The sequence below is a fragment of the Filicampus tigris genome, chromosome 5 (assembly GCF_054856515.1).
Source record: "Filicampus tigris isolate MCC_2025a chromosome 5, RoL_Ftig_1.0, whole genome shotgun sequence".
Taxonomy (NCBI): Eukaryota; Metazoa; Chordata; class Actinopteri; order Syngnathiformes; family Syngnathidae; genus Filicampus; species Filicampus tigris.
Window position 1 is genome coordinate 12,092,186 of NC_141221.1, and position 23,306 is coordinate 12,115,491.

At 42.7% G+C, this 23,306-nt stretch overlaps 1 protein-coding gene and 1 pseudogene across 2 annotated transcripts; one reads left to right on the forward strand and one right to left on the reverse strand.

The window, feature by feature from the left end:
• Positions 1 to 274: 274 nt before the first annotated feature.
• Positions 275 to 7,288, reverse strand: nr2f1a (nuclear receptor subfamily 2, group F, member 1a). Its single transcript, XM_086030409.1, has 3 exons — positions 5,874 to 7,288; positions 4,386 to 4,913; positions 275 to 1,190 (listed from the first exon to the last, which is right to left on the reverse strand). The coding sequence occupies exons 1-3, from the start codon at positions 6,304 to 6,306 to the stop codon at positions 916 to 918; spliced, it is 1,236 nt and encodes a 411-aa protein (XP_085886535.1). The 5' UTR covers positions 6,307 to 7,288; the 3' UTR covers positions 275 to 915.
• LOC147147314 (uncharacterized) lies at positions 7,060 to 15,493 on the forward strand (annotated as a pseudogene). The gene is made up of 5 exons (XR_015086755.1): positions 7,060 to 7,154; positions 9,093 to 9,180; positions 9,258 to 9,739; positions 13,664 to 13,695; positions 13,814 to 15,493. The product of XR_015086755.1 is annotated as an uncharacterized LOC147147314 (transcript).
• The last annotated feature ends 7,813 nt before the right edge of the window (positions 15,494 to 23,306 follow it).

Sequence of the window (23,306 nt, forward strand, 5' to 3'; positions counted from 1 at the left end):
CGAGAAACAATGATTTTTTTTCCAAAGACGAAACAAACAAAAAAATGTATTTGAAATGATATATTAAAAGTGCTTTTTGATTTTTCATGTCTCTCCTCTTTGACTGATGATCGCACTCATGGCCGCCGGGGGGAGGGGGGGAGGAGGGGGTGTAAGGGGTGCAAGGTGGGTGTAGGGGAGAGGGGGTGTTCCCCAGATGTCCTCTCAGTAAAAATGTCCTGCGGGGTGAGAGTGGGCTGGGGGGTAAGGGGTTCAGTTTGTTGTTGCAGGTCCATCGTGTTGAAAAAAAAGTTCAACCATCAGTGGTGATATTGTCATAGCGATTAGACTTGTTTCTTATTGTCTAAATTTCTTTATTTTTTTCCTGTTTTTTTTTTTTTTTTTTTAAATTCTCACTTCAATTTTAATTCTTGGAGAACATAGCTTCGACAACATATACCGCACTCATTATAAGAAGCAAAAGGTTATATCAAAAATTATTAGTATAGAATCACAGAAAGCCTGGTTTAGAACCAGAAAAAAATACAAAACAGAGAGAGGTACATAGACACAGGACAAATTCTTATAATTGCTTGGAAACATTTTCCCGCTAAGTCTTGATTCTTTTTTTTTTTCTTACTGCGCATATGATGTTTTTCCTTTTGTTTGTAATTTTTCTTACAAAAAAGAAAATAAAGACTAGTATTTTACAAAATGACGAGTATTGTTCTTGAAGATGAGGGCGGATTTACACAGGTGTCCAGTCCCAATATTTTTCTGTACATATTCCATCTCAGTCCCAGAAGACAGGGGAGGGAAGGAGGGAGCCAAAAGTCTTCCAAAGTTGTCAGAAAAAGTCTTACACATATAGTCTTCTTAGAGGAGTATGGATGCTGAATTTTGGTCCGTGTCCTCTCTTTTTGCGTCATATAAGGATCATTGGATGGACATGTAAGGCCAGTTGAAGCTGCTCCCGGATAATAGCATATCCCTGATGAGCGTTTCAATAGGAGTTTTACCTACCAAGCGGACGAAGAAGAGCTGCTCGATAACCGACGAGGACACGGTGCGAAGGGAGGGCAGCCGCAGAAGGAGCTTGCCAAAGCGGCTGGGCTGGTTGGGGTACTGGCTCCGCACGTATTCCTCCAGGGCGCATTGGGACTTCTCCTGCAGGCTCTCGATGTGGGCAGCGTCCGACAGGCCGCAGGCGTCTGCAGGAGGGCGACGCCAAAATCACAGTGCACGGTCAGCATACAACGCCAAACTTTCATTTTCAATTGTGTGCGTAATCATATCGTTACTTTGCAGCAACGGCAGAGTCAAAATGAACTCCAAGACAAATAAGATAAGAACAAGCTGCCCCCCCCCCCCGCCAAAAAAAAAAAACACTTGTCATGACAATGTGTGATTGCTCAACGCATTTCGCTCTGCGACCCAATTGAAAACAAACGCTAATTCGTGCAACGCGTTTTAAGATGACGTTCGGCTAAAGAGATAGGGAAAATAATACATACTTTTGTTTTTTGAGTGATTAGTTATGTGTTTGCAGCTGGAGTACTATTTGTCTTGTACGTACATGCTCCATTGTGAATTACAAGTTCACGTCAAAATTGGTTCCTGCTGTGAATTTATATAAATACATTTTAACCGAACACACATTTGATTTGTCATCATATTTATTTCGACAACAATTGTACTTTTTTTTTTTTTTTTTTCAAAGTACACCACAGGACCTCCAGTAGTTTAGTCTCAAGTGGAGCAAAAAGCTTTGGCAAAAGTCCTGTCAGGAACACTCTGGCCATCATTCAGCATGACTCCTTCTTGACTTTATGGAGTGCATTGCACAAATATGCTGCCTCACACTGAGCCAGTGCAACTGTCTTTCATGCAGAATAAACAACGTAGCAGGCTCAGTAATAAACAAAAATATTGTAAAAGTTAAGTGTGCAGAAGCATTAGATTTTTTTTTAAATGTTATTTTGGAGTGAGGTGAGCATGTGAGGGCCCAAAGGCCGGCGTGCTCTTGATGTCTGCACTCTGGAGATTCAAGTTTTAAGGAAACCCAAACGGCCCTGATGAATGTGAAATTGCTCTGCTTGTAATGTGACCTAATTACTCTGCAGTAAGCTGTTAAGTCATTTCGCCTCTTCTCTCCATAGACCACTCTGGCCTGTTTTTTCTCTCCCCCCCCCCCCCCCTCCTAGCCAAGGAGCCTATAGCAGTGCATGGCCGCTAGAAGCAATCACATTTATTATAAGAGAAAGAGGGAGGGTAAAGTCAATAGTCACTTAGAGAGAACATAAAATGTGCAAGAACGAGCTGCTGAAATGCCCGTGTTGTGTTTCTGTTTGAGCAAGCAAACTCCAATTGGAGATAAAAGCAGCAGTTCGCAGACAAGGTGCCACTGAATGCATGTCGTAGACTGCGTATAATTTTGTGCACTAATACATGTCATTTAGGGCGAGGAAGGGCGAGGATGCTGCGGGTGTGCTTTTGAGCCTCTTGGTGAGTTGCAAGCTATAACTCAGTGTGGCCCAGACACAATAACCTTGTGAACCCGAGGGCAACCCTGAGATCTCGGGGTGATTTAGTGTGACCTTAGAGAGGCCGCTCAAAGAAGCATGTATGCAAATCCCTTTGGATTAAGGCTGAGTGTCCCTTTAAAGCCAAAGCAGCCAATATGCTTTAACTCCATCCAATCGAGATTTTCGTCCTTAACAATAAAATGCAGGTGAGATTAAAGAAAAAGAAAGAGACAATAGTGGGGATACAGATGAATGTGTCTGCATGGAAAGCTGCACACACTGCTAAATTCTCAATCAGGCCTACGTGTGTGTCAAGATCCCGACCCCGACAATACACCCTGACATGGGAGCACACACACCATGCAATACACACTTGCAAACCAGCATTTATGCAGCTTAGTGAAGGCCCAGTGTACGTGTCAATAAGGGGCTGATGTCAGTCAACTGTGTTGAAACACGACCACCATTATTTATGAATCAAATAGTGACAGCACTGAGGTTATTTATTTAAGGCAAACAATGCACGCAGCCTCCTGGCAAAGCGCCACGCAGGAGCAACCTGCTTTTGGTAAACCCCCCCTCTCCCTGCAACACACACGTACACACACGTTGAAGTCCATCAAGTAAACTCAACGATCCGCCGCAAAATATGAAGACACTTCATCTTGAGGCTAATTAAAGGTGAAAAGTAGCCACGAAAAAGAGTAAAGAGTAAACAAGTTAAACATGGCGAATATGCGTGGGGATAAATCGCGCCTGTGTTTTACTGTCTAGTATATATTTATTCCATTTAGCCGGGCTGATGTGTGGACATGCTATATTCAGCATGAATGGGGAAATTACTTGTGATGATTTAGTGACTTTAAATGCAAAGTATGCCTTTTCATACACATGATCTTGGATTTCAATATAATATAATATAATATAATATAATATAATATAATATAATATAATTGTGCTATAAGTAGCCACCAGTACTAAATGACGGCCATTTAATTCACTCTAGACTTCTGTCTTATTTGATACAATTAGAAATGTGTATTACATAACATAATAATTAATTATTTAATTGGTGATCATAATCTCTGTCTCACGCAAAATCTAACTAAATAAATAATCCACGCCACAGGCGAAATGTAAAAAATATACAAGTTTAAGATTTTTTTTTTTTTATTATTGAACAAGTGTGAAACTGAAGTATAAACTTGTGGCTGAGTTGAAGTAGAAGTTTGCGGCCTGTGTCTCTTGCAACTTTTTGCATTTCCTTCTAAGGACGCTTTGCAAGAGCCAGCCATCAAGGCATCTAAATATAATATGATATATGAATACAACAATTACAAAATAGTGCTGCTTTTTAATAAAGTACACAGCTCTACTACTATCTGTGACTGCGCGGTGTGATGAGTTCAATGCATCCTGAAATATTAGCCTTTTGAAATGTTACTCCATCTTTCCCCCTAATGGATTATTTTTGTGTCGTGTTTGTGGTTACAAACGTGCCAGCTGTCACGCATTGATGGACTCTTTCTTAGGCACATTTGTTTGACATGTGTACCGAACATTTACGGCCACTCATCTATCATCTTCAAAACCAACACAAACGTTTTAAACTGCGGAATGTGAAATTATAATTACGCGTACGAGCGTGGAATCGCTTCCCAACGCGACAATATAGGCTTTGTTTGCGCCTCTTTTTTTTCCACACTACGACTTCAGCTGACAGGAGAATGTATGCAAGTGCCCACTGTTAACAAGACAAATGCATCCCATGTGCGAGTCAAACATCTCGTCAAGTCCCATTTGTGGCTCCCATTTTGTTTTTGTTTGCAACTCGACGCGCGGGCACAATGGGCCCTGCGCGTGCGTACGCGTGCTACCCACCTGACGTGAAAAGCACGATGGCCTTGAGGCAGCTGTACTCTGCCGAGTCTACGTGCAGGGTCTTGAGCTTCTCCACTTGCTCCTGGAAGATCCGGATGTGGTCCATGAAAGCCACGACGCGGTCCGCGGACATGGGCGAGGCGTGCAGGCCCGCCGCGGCCAGCAGAGGGGCCACATGAAGGGGCATGGAGCACTGGGCGGCATTAAGCACAAACAACTCGCTCCACGTCAGCCTGAGAAGGGACACCTGGTCGGTGATCTGCAGGTCGGGAAAGAAAGGGATGTTTCTGGCCCACTCCACGGCGCTGAAGAGCAACCGAGCCGCCAGCTCGCAGATGTTCTCGATGCCCATGATATTGTTGGGCTGCATGCACTGGCTCCCGTACCGGGACGTGGGGTAGGGCTCGGCCCGCAGCAATAACGAGATGTATCCGGACAGATAGCAATGGCCGTTGAGGGGGTCCCCGTTGGTCAGCGCGTACTGGCCTGGGTTGGGCTGGGTTGGAGGCATTCGTCCTCGCTGAACCGCTGACAAAAAGAAAGAGAAGAAGAGGAAATGTGCATCCAGGACTGACAAACATTGTCACAACACGCACTGCTCTAAACTTCCAACTGAAGCACAATCGTGCCCATTTGTAACATGAAAATGGCATTGAAAACTGCTGAAATGTTTCCAAAGTCACACAAACGCTTCCAAGCATCCTACGTGAAATATTCCACATTTATTGCAATTATTGCTATTTTTCGAAACCTTAATTGCATAGTGCACGACGCGAAACGACGCCGTTTATTGCATTTATAGTGACTTGTGCTGTTTCTCCATAGCAACAATGCTGATGGTAGTCAAACAAATTGTAAGCGAGACTGATAATTCTCGCTCTAAATTATGCTGTTTTTGAATTTCATGCACATCAAAGCATCACTTGGAAATAAAAGGATTCCTGCCATCGCTTTTGAATATTAATAACACGCGAGTGCAATAACATGAGAGAGACCTCAGCCAATATAGACGGAGATTACAACATTTCACATGTAAATGACGAGGCTTAGCGTGAATTAAACCCAAAAAGCCCTGGCGTGTTAGTAAAGTTGTACGCTGGAGGCAAACAACGACACAAGGGGTCAAGTTGAGCGCCACGATTGAGCGTGTGTGAGCCGTCTGGTAGCTGAGACGTGCAGAGGGAGAGCCGGCTGTGTGTGCGCTACAGCCACACGCATTTAACCACCTTATTATTAGTTTATGTGGCAGAAGAATTGTGAATTTAGAAACAAACCGAAGAGTGGGGTCATTCGCGCATTTGCAATAGGTGGACAAAGTAGGCCTGTTGGCTTTATCGTGTTTGGACTGCAGCGGAATTCTAACAGACGGAGTGCTTTGTTCGAGCCCTCGAATGGTTCTGTCCATTTCGAAGCATGCGCCGCGGATGGAGAGTGCACAATGACGCCTTTGGCAGCAAGTGTCGTAAAGGTTTCGAAATAAATATTCACCTTCCCGCCGCATGCCCACTTTTAAGCACTTCTTGAGTCGGCAGTACTGGCACTGGTTCCGGTGGTGCTGGTCGATAGGACAGTTCCTATTGGCGCGACATGAGTACGTTAAGTTCCTGCGTACACTCCGCTTGAAGAAACTTTTGCAGCCCTCGCAGGTGAACTGGCCGTAGTGCTTGCCGCTCGACTTGTCCCCGCACACCACGCACTCGATGTGCTGCTGGCTCTGCCCAGAGTTCTGGCTTCCCTTGTCCCCGGCCGTGCCCGGCGTGGACGGGGGTCCCGGCTGGCTCGGGGTCTGCGGGGTGTGCGGCGCCGCCGACGCCGCCTGCTGCTGCTCCCTCGACGGCTGCGCTGCTGGGTTGGGGCCGCTCGGAGGTCCTGCGGCCACGTCTTCTTGCGGATCTCGCCACACGCTAACTACCATTGCCATATCTCGGCCCCGGAAAGTGCTATAGAGCGAAATGGTCGCTGCTGGTGCTGGAGCGTTGATGGGAGAAAAAAAAAAAGAGCTTTTTCTGCGAGACGGCTGCAAAGTCAAATCGGTGCACGGAATCTCATAGAGGAGGAGGGGGTGGGAGATCAATACATTCAAAATAGCGGCGGACGGCTGGAGGGGACGACCCGATCACGATATGCAAGTATCGGGAGGCCAGTTCCAAGGTAAATTGCACTGAGCCATTCAGGAATCCCCAATCTTGTAGGAAAAGGCGAGTCCAGACGTGTAGGGGTAAAGGCGAAAAAAAGCACTTTGATAGAAAACAGCCACAAAGGGAAAGCAATTCACATGAGCGAGTGTTTCTATAAATAAATTAAAAAAAAAACCCTCTTGTGGTGGAAAGACGCTCGATCCAAAGTGCTGCGGTGTATAAATTCCTTTCTCCTTTCCCCCCAGTCTGTCTTCGCCGTGTGCGCAGCGCAGCGAACGCACATAGACACAAAAACTGCAGATTTGGCGCGTCTATATTCTTTAAATAAAGATCATCATCATCTTCATCATCATCAGCGTCATCTTCCCGAGGCGAGCAGCCGCGTATAGAGTCCTCGCCGTGGAAGACTTTCACCTCTCCTCCAGCTGGAACCACGGAGAAAAGATATCACAGAAGGGGAAAAAAGGCAGCGGCAGCAGCAGCAGCAGCAGCAGCAGCGGCGGCAGAAGAAAAAAAAACAACACAACTAGTAGAAAATGCAAGAAGAAAAAGAAGAGAGCGCCTCCAAAAATGCTTTAAAGGAAGAGGAGCTGCAGAGCAATGTTTCCGAAACGGGGGGATCTGCGCGAATGTCTGTATATAGTGAACTTTGACACTACTATTGAAACTGACACGTTTCTATGGAGATCGCTGCGCCTTATATGGTGCTCATGTCAAGGAGCCAAGAGAGGGGCTGCTGGAGACTGATAATCAAAGGCGACTGACTGGCCAGAGCCCCGCATAGAGGAGGAGGAAGAGGAGGAGGGGGAGAGGTGAGAGAGAGAGAGAGAAAGAGAGAGAGGGGAGAGAGAGAAGAATGGGAGGCTGAGGTTATAGCCAAGCCCTCTCTCGCACTCCATTGGTTGGAGTCCCCTCTTGCTCTGTGTGCTGCAAAAAGTGTCTATCCTTACAAATGAGCACGTTCTGGAAAAAAAAATCATACAGTTACATTTATATATATATATACATTTAGATTTTTATTTATATATATATATATATATATATATATATATATATATATATATATATATATATATATATATATTAGTGTGGCAATAAAATAAACATATATATATATATATATATATATATATATATATATATATATATATACATACACACACACAAATATATTAGTTTATTTTATTGCCACTGTTTTTGCTTGTGAAGGAGGTCAATCGCATGCTTATTTCAGTTCTTTATATATTTAGTATTTTTTTTTTTTTTTTACTCATCTTTTGGTCAAATTCATCCGTCGAACCTGCTCCACTGTGCGTGGTTGTGGACATTTTTTGCAGCGTTGTCACCTCACCACTGGGGGCTCTCTTCTTCCTTTTTTATTTTTTTTTATTTTATTTTTTTGAAATTTTCTGTATTTTTGACAGCCACGATTTACATAGAGCTCTCTCGCCCCTTTGCCGCTATTTACTTTGAAACCTGATTAGTATGGCTCGTCCATTGTGGCCAAAAGGAGAAAGACGTAGGAAGAACCCCTGGATAGAATAGCAGAAAAACGTGCGAAAAGATGGGGTGGAAGGGGGGTCGACAAAGCTTTTACGCACGACAAATAATCCACTCAAAGTGTGCGGTGGAAGTGGTGGTCTCGGGTTGTCTTGGACTGGTGTCTTTATTCCAAAATGTGTCATGCTTAGGATGGAAGCTCATGCATGTGTGGGAGCTTCGGCATGCGCATTGCGGTACACGCACTGTGGAAAGGCTCCGGTGTCGCTGATTAAAACTTACATTGTACTGTGAAAGAAACATACAAGGATACAATTAGAAGAATTCTGCATTTACAGCGCATTTTGCACGAATAGCGTGCAAAGATGTCGGAGTAAAGAAAAAAAAAGAGAGAAAAATGCAGTAATTATCCGGGTCCCTTCTTGTGACTAATGACATAGCCGGTGTCACATAATGTCTTCATAATGACGCTCATTGACAATCATGTGAACTTATTTGGGGAATTTGCATGGGGATTCCGGCTTTTTGTGTGAGGATTTCTGCAGGCTTTCTCCCCCTGTGAGTAAAAAAAAAATGGATCGCGCTGCCATCTAGCGTACATTGTACAATTACAACCTCCACAGGAGCGAATGTCCAAGTCATTAAAGGTGAATTTTTAACAGCAAGGGTTTGTTTTTGTGCGTGTTTTTTTTTAAAAAGCGTTCATGGAAAATCAAATTTTAATTGATCATGTTTGGATCCTGTAAAATGAATATCATAAATGATATGAATTGAATAACGGTGGTCAAAACAACATACAAGTTCTACTAGAATAAATCAATAGTACTTTGCATCTTTACATGAGAAATAAAATCGTATTAAACACAAAGTACAGGAGAAAAATAACCTATCCGTTAATACTATGTATACCGCATCAGTTTTCATAAAAAAATAAATAAATACATGGAAGTCTTTGCAGAGAATTCTTCAAGCATGCAGGCATATTTGTAGATAAATGAAGCTTAAATATGCAAGTGACCCCCTTTGGAAGCTCATAGGAGGGATGGCTTGTTTTCCCCTTTCTTTTAAGTACTCAACAAGAGAGCTCTCTCTCCTCGTCTCTGTCTCGGACAACTCCAATGAAAACTCCCCGGCCATGTCTGCAGCTCTTTGAAAAGGTGAAACCAATAAGATTAAATTCGACAATCTTTTCTTATTCTTTTTTTTCTTACTCCATGCACGTGTATCAATTAAGATTTAACTCCACAGATTGGGGTGTTTTTTTTTCCTTTTTTTTTTTTTTTTTTTTTTTAGAAAAAGGGATTTCCGAATGCAGGACAGGAGGCGAGCACACACGAAGGGGCAGCGAATGGGGAGCAGAGATGGGGGAAAGAAAAAGGGAGAACGTGGACCACAGCGGGGCATTGAGGGGAGAAGCACCGGCGATGGCGGTCTGCATGGAGCTCCAGCTTCGCGGCACACGTAAAAAAAGGCAAGTCATCACTCCAGTTTTCATATTTCCACTGCACGTTGGATTTCACCGCCGTTCAGCAGGCGGCAGGAGCGCCAAGCTTTCACGCACACCGACTCGTTCCATAACTTTGTACCCGGTGGACAAGCGCGTCTTTGCCGCCCCACTATCAACCGTGACCGGGGCTCTGCTGTCGGTCGTCCACCCGGATAAGGACACCAGATCGGGGGCGCTATATTATACACCGCGGACCCCTTCGGAACGTGGTGCGCCTCACCTGTATGCGAGCTTATTTGTTATTTATGAGATCGATAGTACGCCGAGATAGCATCAAAGCATTAAAAGGCTGATGAAGGAGACAAATGTGTGCTATTTTAACACCAAGTGCCGCTCCACTCAAGGGCGCATTTTTCAAGTTTGGACCACAACCAAGGAGGCGAAATTCCACTTTTGGTAATTGATGCATTATTAATTAAGAAAGGATAATATCACTGGAAACTCGTTCAATTAAAGTCAGGTTAACCTGCAGTTTAGACAGACTATAATGGATTTCGTTTTATTGAAAAAATGGACGACAAAGCGACATGTTTAGTACATTTATTAAGCTATTGTAAACAATTAAAGCAAATTAATTACCCTTTCAACACGAACAAAACCGAATACAGTCCATTTTAATACAATTAAGCTGGACGTATATTCGTTTATATTTACAGCATTCTGATTTGTGACGTTTTCGTGTTTTGGATGCCAGTATTAAGAAGTTGACTTAACGCGTGTGTATGTGCGTGTGTTTATGAGAGAGTGTGTTGGGGTCACATCTACGATGATGTATTGATGCTCAGACTGAGTATTGGGTTTAATATAGCTGAAAGACAAGCAATAGAAGAGACGTTAAGGTCACGAGTGCACCCTCCCTCAATTGAAACAACATCACAAAGAGCAGATTTTGAAGTTTTTAAACACGAATCTTCTTCGAGATCACATTTATTGTATTTTCTATTGATTACGTGCAATCACCTTAGTTTTAGAATGGATCAATAATGTAATGTTCGAGAAGGGGTGTACAATACTTTGCACTTTCATGTGAGTCCATATGCGCACACGAGGGTGCATGTGCGTGTGTGTGTGTGTGTGTGTGTGTGAGTGTGGACTCCGGGTTTCATTAGGGCCACATCCAGCTGACCCCCGTCACTATATAACAGCTGCCAGCGTATCAAATACTTTCAATATGATTGGACCTCATTTAGAGCATCAAGTAGCTTAAAGAGTCCCAAAACGCTCACTTGTTGCAGTGCATTAAGTTACGTCAACCCCCCCCCCCCCAACACACACACACGTTTTAGGCTTTGGCGACTGTAGCCAGGCGTGATTTGGTAACTATTATGACATACGTTCAATTGTATCTTTTTAAAACGGCTATTTGATTTAAACAAACCTTAATCTGAAATCATAAATGTCATATTGATTTCCCGTGATGAGAATGGTGACTGTAACTGTAATAATACAATTAATGTCACTGTTTTGAAATTTAGTTTGGTGCTCAAATATGATGAGATTTTTTTTTTAAACTTACACGGGGCTAATTTTAATTTTATAGTTATGCATTAAATCTGTAAATGCTCCTTTTAAACACATAACACGTGTAACTTTACCAAACCCAAGTGCAATGCAAATGAACTAAAAACAAATATTAGTAAATATACACATTTTAAATGAAGTAAATACAAATATCTTATTGCTTTAAAGAGGTGGTTTACAGAAAAGAAGAAGTGTGCGTATCAGTGCTCTTTTTGCCTAAATCTCACGCTCAAACTGTTAATTATGGTGTAAAAGGAACGAGGGGGGTCACTTTTTATCCCGCACCTTCTCTCCTTCTCTGTTTCTTCCTGTAAGGATCAGCAAGTTTCAAAAGGCATCATCCAATCGTCTGAATGGAAACTGACCACTGGTCAGAAATAGTGCAGTGGGGACATTTAACACCACATGCAGCATTTAACAGGCATCAACAACACCGGGCCTGCCAATTAGGAGGGCAACTATGTAAAACCCCCAAAATATAAATACATTATGCACGAATCATGACCTGATCAGCATATGTGATATACTTTTTTAATCCCATGTGATTAAACGAGTTTGTTTAGAGGCATTAAGTTTTTCTTATTTTCATACAGCATCATTATAGCCATCTCTGTAACAGAACTTAGGGGGTTGTAATTGACGAAAATAATAACAACGCCTTTCTCAATTGGGTTTGAGGTTGGCTTTAAATTAGTGGGGCATCCCATTCACGTTAAGGCCGATTGCTTTATTGCTCACTAACTCTCATTTCTTACAGCCGTGAGTGCTAATTGTTTCCCAAACTAAAATGGTCACGTCCATTAGCGCACACATCACAGGGGTTAGTGCAAACACCACAAAGAATAAGACTAACTTTGTCCCAATGACACATAAATTGACATGTGGGGGAGGGTGGGGGGTCGACAACACTTTTGAATCATAGACAATCTCAACATATACAAAAAACATTACTTGATTATTGCAGAAAAAGTAAAGCATAACATGCAAAAGAACCTGTAAGGAAAAATGTAGTAATAATAAGTTTGACTGCGTTTATACTTATCATTGACAAAAAAGGCGAAGGCAAATGGGGGGAGGAGGTGGGCTGCCGTGAAGGCATCTCGCCCTTCAAGTAATTTATTTTAAGGGAAACGGGAGGGCAAAGGTGGAATTCTTAAGAAATTCAACAAGGATAAGGGAGCTTTAGGAATTCTGCACGCAGATTACCTTTCATCCCATCCACACATTAGCCGACAACACACAGTAGAAATATAGCTCAGCAAAAAAAAAAAAAAAAAAAAGTCCAGATTAGCCCCATGCGTGCACACAGAGGAACAGAGCATCATAACTGGGAGAAAAAAAAAAAGGAAAATTGGAGACATTTGGGAAGTGGGGAGGGGAGGAGATGAGCATAGTTGGTAGAACACCTCAAAAGACAAATAAACGCATCCTCCTGACAATATTTTACTTTAATAATAATCGGTATGGGAATGAATGACAACCTAAAAGATCCATCTGAATTGGTGATGCTGTTTAACAATGTGGATCACACTTCATCACCCATCCTGGTTTTTGCCTTGCTGTTGAAATTTTTGCTTACTAACTACATCCAAAGTGCTTCACCCCCCACCCCCTCAACCGCCTCACACCCACCCGCCCCTCATTTATACCCACCAAAACCAACACACAGCAGGAGCTTAATTAGAAATGTAGTGTAGCTCAACCATGAGTGTGATGGAGCTCCGACTGATGGCAAGTCTTGTTCACGGCCAGGAGAAATTGATTTTTTTTTTTTTAAACCACAGTAGGCGATTACTAATAAAACAATTACAGAAAATACGTACAAATATATGTACCAATATAAGTATACATGCACACTTTAATAAACAGTCAACACGAATATATTTGCAAAAATAACCAGAATCAATTTTAATTTTTTTTTTTTTTTTTTTTTACTATTCATACCTGCCCTTAATACCACGATATTAGAAACAGCTCTCAGCATCTTTACTCCAACACAATCTACTTCCTAAATACAGTAGGATTCATTTAATACTACTGTGTAAAGTGTTTCATAACTATAATTGCCAAGGATGAATTTTGGATTGCATATTAGTGTTCAAGTGTACCTAATAAAGTGTCTGACGCTTCAGTTTTACTCGGCATTGGATTTCTAATAATCCACATATAATGATAATAATATACAATAATACACATGCTAGAAGAGGCAACTGGTGTGTCAAGTTTTCATAAGCAATTCAAAATTGACGAGATGAGCATTAAAACTAAGAGATGGCTGTCCTCCATCTTGTTTTGTACAAGATGACAAAGGCCTCCAGGGTGATTTTGGATTTAGCCTTGGAAAGGTGTGTGAGGGCACGTGTGTAAAAAGACGTGACGTGAAGGTGCTCTGCCTGTGTTTAGTGTCCAAAGCTGGCAGATTGTGACCTTATCAATGTGAAACTCTTCAGATAAATTATTCATAGCACCTGTTTGATGTGTCTGGCCAAAGAATGACAATTTAAAATGCAACTGAACACAAGGGGCCGTTTTATTTATTTTTTAGTGGACTTAATCAGGTGGGATGCTGCTGTCAGAACAAACATTTAATTAAAAACGTGTCTATTTTACAGGCTGCGTCGAAGCAACGTGCCAGTCGTTCCCAGTAAGTCCTAGATGTGTGTGTGTGTGTGTGTGTGTGTCACCATTTTCAGCGAGCCACGCTCCATCTACCTGCTCAAGCTCGCACTTTAGTTGTGACTGTGTGTTGTGTCTGCTCGCAGGCGGTGAGCAACATGGCTGCCCGGTGTTCTGAAGCACGGCGGGATGTGTCAGTGTGGTGCAAGGAGCGACACGGGGGCGAGATGCACTTAATGGCTACGAGCTGTGAGCTCGTGGCATGCTGAAGTGGCTCTGTATTTATACACCCACCGCATATCGCATGTCTGCATTTTAGGAAGAAGATCCAGCTCAGTTTTGACTAGAACTGCCAGAGAGGTTGTTATTGAACAATATGCCAGTCAAAATTAAGCATTATCTAATACAGTGATCGTGGTGGATGTCTGTGGGCACAGTCGGGCATAAACGTCACATTGCACAAGTTTAAGTACCATCCAAACTATGTAATCAATATAATATTGTTACAATTATGCATATGAAAAATATTTAACATCTTTTGTAATCCTACATGATAAATTGTGAAGAACAGTGTGTATTACTAAATATGCACTTGAGGCTGAATCATGTGTGAGATTGATGAAAGTGAAATATTCTCACAGCATCCATGTATGTTTACTTTATCTCTCTCTCTCTCTCTTTCTCACTCTCTCTGTTTCTCCATGTCGTCAGCCTCTCTCAGATGTTCCCCGTGACCTTCGACCTCAGAGTCGGGGTCAAGCCCTGACAAATGCGACGGCCGAGTTCTGACCAGAACCGCCAACATTCCACAACAATCTCGCACGTCCTCCTCCACTCGCCTCGTATCCGTGATGTGTCACCGGGCACTACACTCCCCCCTTTACACTGACCGTCATCCATGACTTGGGTAGAGTTCTTGTTAAACCAACAAAGTTTATTGGGTGTGCTGTGGGAATCTTTAAACACATACATTCGGAATTAAGAATTACAACATGAGCTAAAATGTAATTTCCCCTAAACATGTCGCTTGTTTAGACAAGGGAAGAAAACAAAACCATTGAGTGGATATTACGACCTCGCTCACAATGTGTGTGTGTGTATGTGTGTGTGTGTGTGTGAGAAAAGCTTGTCAGTGATGTCAAGGATGAGAAATGTTGCAGTGTGGTTTTTACACACACTGCTGGCTCTAGCATTTCCGGCAACATTTCTCACTCTGCCTCCCTCACACCATCCACTCTGCTGCAATATCCCCACATTTTTCTATCCTTTCACATCACCCCCCGCCCCTCCTCACTCCAACCTTCCCTCCCCCTCGCTTTCTTCACAGGCCTCCTATGGCCATTCTGTGTCCTTTTACTACTCACGTCTGCTGCCCCATCCTCACCCAATGTCAACCTCCCTTTTATTTCCCATCTCATTCACTCACTTCTCCTGTCTCCCTCCGCTCAGCTTCCTTCCCATTATATCCGCAGATTTTCTAACATGCCATCCCAAAACGCGCCTGTAACTGTTTAGGGTTATAATGAACGTCGTTACGCGCCAGGAAGCCAGTCAAGGTAGGTGGCACGCCCTATATCGCAATGACGTGGCAAAATAATTATTTCCGTTGTTTTGTTTACGTACGAACGTTCCTTATAGTGTGACCCCGGTTGACTAAATGTCAACCCTCTTCCCCTCAATGCTCGAGTCACATCACACAGCTATAAAAACAAAAACACTCCATGTGGATGCACACCAGTAAAAGAAGTTGGGACCTGGTTCTGTAATAATGAGCAGTAGTTGTACTAAAAGACACTGCAATCCAAATAAAAACCTCAATCTCCGAATGTGAGTTTGTTCTTTTTCCACTGTCAGAATTGTGCTATGGTTTTATATCGGCTGCTATGAGCGCCATCGGAGGCTACACGGATCTTGGCCTGGTAAGGAATGTTTCTTCAAAGGCTTGCTGATGGATGTGAGATCTAATGTGGCGAACAACGGTGGAGCGCACGGGTAGTCGGCTCTCTATTAAAATGATAAATGATTGAGCATTTTTTTTTGGCCTTCTCTGTCGTGAGATCCCTGTAACATCTGGATATTGCTGTAAATCAGGAATGCAATAGAGTCCATATTTGAAATTACTTTCACTTTGTAATAAAAGATTTTTTGTTGTTTTCTTTTTGGTCACCAGTACGTCTTAAGCACAGGTTTTCCCAAAGCAGCACAATTTTTTTTAATTGAGTTCTTCATGCCTCCATTCCCAAAAGCTATGAAGGGAAATTAGATAACTGATCACTACTTTATCAACACCTGCTGGTATCTTAAGGCTCTACACAGTGTAGTCCATTCAATGGTCAATGATGAGACATCATAACTGTGTGACAAAACCATGTCTTACTTAACTCAAATGAAGCTGGTTTTACATTTGGAAGTGAAAGAAAAAAACTACAGAGAGGACACAAAATACGAGTCCTCCATTGTCATCCTCCATTTACCCTCTCACGTTCCTCTCGTTAATCTGTCCTCCCAGTATGATGTCACACTATTTACATAGCTTTTGCAGCCACTGGGAGAAAGTTGTGGCAACACAAACCAGATCGAGGTTTACTATTCCAAACAGTGCGGTAGCATGAAATGAATGCCACAACACTTGGTCAAAATGTGGCTTTCTGATCTCCATTTCTTCCAGCGGCCAGTGTAAATAAAGGACTAGGCACTGCAAACATCAGCTTTAAAGTGGAAGTCAACCCATACATATTTTTTTTTTCAAGAACATATTCTTATGCGGGTCCACTAGTTGAAACGAGGTATTCTGATAAATATCGCATTTGTGGCATAAGAGTTAATCCACATGTCTTCCAATCACAGCTCACCTGTTTTCTGAAGTTGAGCCATGATTAATCGTTATCTGAGACCTGAGCATCTCTGATGTCATTTTCAGTCGACAGAAGCGACAAAATGGCCGCCCCCTGAGATGGCTAAAAACGGGTGGATTCTGCTGCTTACTTCATATTCATCAGAAAGCCTTGTTTCAACTAGTGGGCCTGCATTGAAAAAAATTATGTTTGGGTTGACTTCCGCTTTAAGTTGAAGCAGCAGACAAGCGGGGAGATACGCATATAGGCAAATGTCAAAGTTATAGCCGTGATGCCATTAGCAGATTCTGTTTATGTCCCTCCCTCCGCCTCCAGCTCTTCGTGTCCACAGGCAGCTGAAAGACGAAAAAGGGAAAAAAAAAGTCCTCAAAGATTCTTGATTTCTTGCCACCACCCACGGTTACGGCTATGTTTTGGAGTGTGGATACCTGCCCTCGTCCCACAGGGCATCGGTCCCACTTTACCCCACCCCTTCGCGACCACCAAGCACCCCCCCCGCCTCTTCCTCGACCCCCAGTCCCCCCATCCTCCTGCCTCACTCACTGATTCAGTGCGTAAAAGCGCCCCCTGAATGATGGATTACTGTGTCACCGCAGCCTGCGAAGGATTAATTTGTTTCATTGATTTCTCTTTAGGCAGAATGCCAGCGTCTGCCGTTTCCCACCTTTTCCTCCAAGACTCGCAGCTGTATTAGACGGTAATGGCTTAAGACAAATCAACCCATTTCTTGTAAAAATAGCAGCGAATAACCCTCCCCGTCAACCGGCCTGCGCTCTAGTCACACACGCGCAGGGAGTGGTGGTATGGCGTACCGAGGGGTTCTCCATTCCCCTTGATCTCGACCACCCCATCTGGCGATGATTGCACACCGCTGCCGAACCAGAGGAGACCTTCCTGCCACTCCGGCAGAGCCATAAGTCTGTCGTACTTACACATCCCTCTCAGGTCTCACAATGGATGGGTAATGACAGCAGTGCCTGGGAGGGGTGGAGGGGGTCAGCCCATTCTCGCCAGTAATGGAAGCGGTTACGGCTATTCCCTACACATCTGCAGGAACAGCTAACTGTTAACCACCGTGATCTATGGTAAGGCCTTAATGCACGAGGTTGAAGGGGTGCACTGACATCGATGAATAAGGGAAGGTCTGCGCGACACGTCTTTGTTGTGGCTTTGCGAGCTATATGTTAGCTACATGCGTTAAGGAGCAAGTCCTTTCTAAACAAATATGTGATGTTATGGCTCACAGCGAAGCCAGTTCACAATCCAGCTTTCCTGACATCTGCTGATTTAACACAGCCATAAGATGCTACTACATCTTTACCAGCCTGTCACTACTTTGAACGATGGGAAACCCAAACTGCCGGTAACATTAAGCACACCACTACAGGCTAACTGTCCCCAAATGCTTTCCAATCCCAAGGAGATTTATGAGCGAGACCAGATCCATTAATCCATTGTCGATTTGCTGTGGCTGCCCTGCGGGGCATTTTGGTATCAGATATCATAGCAGCCTATTGTAAAGCAGGGTACATGCTAACACCATGGCTCTTGACTCTTGTTAAAATGTTCGACCCAACTGGTATGGATGCCGTGGAAATATAAAGTGTAGTAGACTGTTTGAAATTGCAATTGTCCAATAAAAATTGCCGGGTGTCCATCAAATATGATATGACACATATTGTCTAGGCCCTACAAGCAATTCTCTGATGAAGATATTACCATTCTCTCAGAAACTGAGAGTTAATGGCAGACTTCACCTGGTAATGATTGCACAACATTAACGTGAATGCTTGCGCTCAGATTTTAGGTCATGACATCGTTCAACATCCGTGATAATGACCTCTGCTGCGGGATAATCTCATCAGATCCTTGCAATCAATGCAGCAGTGTCTACAAAGCTTTGGGCTGCGGTTTGTGCTTGGGGACACACGACTGGTCACCTGGTGCTCCACTCGATCCCCCTGCTAAGCTGCCTTCTCTTGGGTAAAACGCCACAAAGCCCCCTCATGCCTGACACCAACGGGCCTTTCAAATTCCGTTCTTAGATGCAGGATTAGGTGATCTCCACACCATACTGTCTTTTTCTCAATTTCTATCATTCTCTGCACCTCTCGACTCTCTCACGCCTCATACATTAAACCCTCGGCTTGTTCTCCCCGCCCTTTTGAAGTGCTTGTTCAACGAAGGGTACATCCATCCTCAGGGGTCGCAATGTTCTTAAGTGCCTCAAGAAAAAGTTAGTTAGCAGGTAATTGTCCAGCTGCGGTTGGGCTCAGGGCTGCTCGATTATGAAAAAAAAAAGAATCATTATTATTTTGGTAATAATTGAAATCACGATTATTCAAACGATCATTTATTTTTTAGTACAAAACAAGAAAATGTTTAAACGTAAAACATATAAAGACACATGTAAGTAAGTTCCTTTTGGACCAACCAAAATTTATAAAAGTAGTTATTATGAGTTAAAAAAAGGTACAAATGTATAAATTCAAGTATGATTTCCTTGTGTGAACAAACAGTGCAGTGTTGGATAGAAATGAACATTAATAATAGTTTTTTTTCCGATTATGCCAATTTTGTAATCGTGGTGTGTAAAAATGGTAATTGCAATTGAATTTCGAATAATTGCACAGCCCTAGTTGGGCTTACCGTAATTGCGGATGCTTCAAATCAGGATACACTCCCTCTGATGAAGAGATGAATGTAGATTGAGGGAAGATGCAGGGAGGATAAAGGTGGAGACAAATGTTAAGTATTTTCGCGTGTATTTTAAATCACCTGACAAGTGCAACCTGATCTCACGTAGACGACATCGCTGCTGGTGACTTCATCATGTGTTTTTACGAAAGGTCTTGCCATGTATCAGTGTACTGTTTACATTTTAAGGCACTCAATATGTGTTTTGCCTATTGATCCTACACATGCAAAGTGCAAAAAGCAACGGTGACCCTCAAATCCAAATGGTCGCGTCTCCACCCATTCTAAATCTATACTTCAATTAGCCATCTGATCATATATATGTCCGTGTCAATGGGAGGCTTTAGGGGAGTTAGTGTTTGCATTGCCCCAGTCAAAGGTTGTGACTGACCAATAAAATATTTCCAGAGTGCCATCAATAACGCTGACGTGCAGACTAATACAGTATGGGATTGTGGGTGGGGGCAGGAGGCCTGTTGTGCTGGCTCCGAGCAGAATGGATGAGCACGGGGCCAGAAGGTTACCGGGCAGACTTCAGCCCCCCGCAACCGCTACCCGCTCTTATGTGCGTTTGATAGTGACAGGGGCAATTATAAAGGTATATTTCAGACAGGTCAAATGGGAGAGGGCAAAGTGCAGAAGCTTTCAAGCACTGGCTGGAGTCAAAGGTTAGCAAGGACATGGGGCATCATGGAGCGCCGCTGGCCAGGGGATAATGGAATAAGAGCAATAAAGACATAGACGGATGAGACATGGAGAAAGGAAATTGTCTCCTCATTCATTTGGTATTTTTAATGACAATACATCACACAAGGCGTGCCAGATCCGAATCTCCAATTACAGCCCAAACCGATTGGTTTGCGTTCAGAACAAGAAGCTTTTTGTGTTGTAAGCGTACTGTATGCTTTCTGTGCGCGCGTTATGCTTCACAGCCCTAAAATATGAGCGGTCCAACCAAGGTCAAGGAAGGTCAGGGTATGCATTTAGCACCAGTGACCAATGCCAAATGTAAAGGTCAAAGTGGAATTACCTGACTCGGAGCCATAGGACATTTGCTCATCCACATTTTGTATGCATCCCATTGGCAGTGATTTATGGAGGGAGATAAGCGTGGGGATGGGAAGAAAACACTGTCTTTCTCCTATCCCGTCAGCCTCGGTAAATACACTACTCACTCATATCAATCACAGTGTCACAGCGAATCGCCAGCGTAGGCTTCCTGTTCAGATTAAAAACCTTCTTTTTTTCTTGCTCTGCTTTCTCGCTCAAGCTCTGGGGAGCACACTGGCTGTATTGTTCCATATTAGCATTTCAAACAGCTGCGCTACAAAAGTAGTTATATGTTGAAAGTCAGCAGTCTGCTTTTAGTTATGTGCCATGCACCATGAATAGATTCCACACTCTATCAATCATGCACTATACAAGCAAGCATTCAATTAATCATGAAAATACAGAGAAAAAAAAGATTGAAAAATGGAGTTCAACTCAAAATATATTCAGTATAAAATATGCTTTTGGTGGAATTTTGTATCTAAGAGGTTGAGAAGATTCTGATGAATACGGAGAAATCATCAGAGCTGGGCATTTTACTAAAATTTCCCAGTCCATTTATCGCCTTCCACCTTCAGCCGCGGTACCCTCCGCCGTCCGTCTATGTGCCTTTTTGTCTTTCCGGAACAAATAGTAATCGCCTACAGGCCGATTCGACTATCATTTTAAACGGGCTTCTGTTTGTGTTTCCATCTACAAAATTCAACCAACTTCTACTTGCACTTTAGTGGTAATTATTTTAGAAAATTCTTGAACTTTGCTCTTTTATTTTCAAATTAGAAAAAATAATAATGTGGAATATGAATGTGGCAAACAATTTCAATTTGGAATGGTTTACTTTGGTCAAAACATGTTGCTATTGGAGATTGTTTCCTTCATACATCCTTCGTATGCTATTGGGTTGTTTTTCTTTTTTGGGTACCGTACTTGGTTTCACTCAGCACATGTGTATAATTAGTTCATCCAAAATATTGAAGCTATTGATTTCATTATTCTGAATTCAAGAGTTTTATTTCAATTTACTTAATTAAATCAGCGTTTTTTTAATCAAAGTTGAAGAAACTAAACGTTACTCAACTATAACAATTGTCACTTTGTTGTCTTAATTTTTTTTATGTAGATAATGGTCACACTTTTACAGTGTAGGTGGAATTCCCAGCTCTGGAAATGATGTTGCCTAGATGAAATATACCAAAAAAGTTAAACAGTTTATTCCATCACAGTACATCATACTGTAGCAAGTGCTCTCACAAATGCTCTTTCTCAGCACAAACAGAACTCAACATTTTTGGCACACGTTGCGTCAGCATCAATTTCCTAGCCTCACCCTCAGAAAATAAGTCAGGGTTGAGCAGGTTTTCCGATCAAACAAATCATTCATGATTACAATCAATTTCCTTACCATAGCAGGCTGAAGCCAGACAGGCTGTCCAGCATTTTGCATAAGTAGCCACTCTGGGGGGGGTCTTGACCGGGCCAGCGATTTAACTCTATATCCCGGCTTTTTGAGTTTTGCAGGTCCCTTGAACATGAATGTTTCCCATGTTCCTTTGACCAACTCAAATGTGAAAAACAGCCGTCAGTGGTGCGCCATAGGCTTTTTTAAAGTACCCCCAAGTGGTTCTGAATCGAGCCGAAAACCCCAAAAAGAAAACATTCTCTTGAAATGCTTGCCAAAATGGAAACACGGTCTAATCTACTGCTTTTTAACCTGAAGCATATCGGCCTGTTTTCCTTACCTTCAACAGTAATAAATTCTTTCTCCTTATTGTATGGTATGTTTTTCTACTGTGAGATCAAAAGATGATAATGCACTGCAACAAGGAACTAGTATATGTATATTTGCTGATGGTTCCTTTTTGGTCTGTATTTCAAGGGAACCTGTAGCAGCCAAAAGCTAGTGTGTTTCAACAAGAAATGTTGCCAATTGTTTCTTTGACTTTTGGAGGAATTCATCCATCCATCCATCCATCCATCCATCCATCCATCCCACTTATCCTCACAAGGGTCACGGGGGTGCTGGAGCCTATCCCAGCTTTCTACTAGGGGCAGCAGGCGGGACACACCCTGAAGTGGTTGCCAGTCAATTGCAGGGCACACACTGACAAATATTCTCACTCATAATTACACCTAGGGGCAATTTAGCATGTTCAATTAACCTGCCATGAATGTTTTTGGAGTGTGGGAGGAAACCGGGGTTCCTCAAGGAGACCCACGCAGGCACGGGGAGAACATGCAAACTCCACACAGGAAGGCTGGGGCCGGATTTGAACCCACCACCTCTGCACTGTGAGGTGGACATGCTAACTGGTCGAACGCCCGGAGGAATTCATTTGAAAATGAACTGTAAAATTAGTAACAAACATTAGCTTCCAATAAAACATTTATAAAAATAAAATGCTCAAACTGCAGAAAAACATGTCAGTTAGGTTTGTTGAGGGAAGATTGGTCATTTTTCATTAGAAAAGATTGGGGACACATTACACTGGTCGACACATTTTTACTAAATATTTTAATAAGGGATGCGAGAAAACGTCCCTAGATGATTTTTCTGCACTAATTCCAAATCTGCCCTTGATTTTTCTCTTTTACCATTCTACTTAATGACCATCTTTGAGTGAATTAAATCAGTGATTGAACTGGACTTTTGGGAGATATAATACCAATTTTGAACCTTGCTGTGTTTCGTAACTTTTTTTTTTCTTGGAAAGTATTGGCTATGGAAATTCAAAGATTCTGCACGACAGTGGGAATATTTTTTCATGGAACTGAAGTGTTTTACATGCATTTGACCATCCGGCTGCCCATTAAGCTCCATGGCCTGCAACACAAACATCTAGAACCACGCTTCGTATAGAGCAAAGGTTCCGTACAATGTCCCACATTCATCTCTATTTGGCCTTCACTACAGGGCATTTGAACCACATCAGAATCTATTACCACCATGCAGATTCAGCCCTGCCTGACAATACAAATCATGATAAGATGGAGCACTGACTTCACCAGCAGCCAAGCTTATATATCACCTCATATGAGC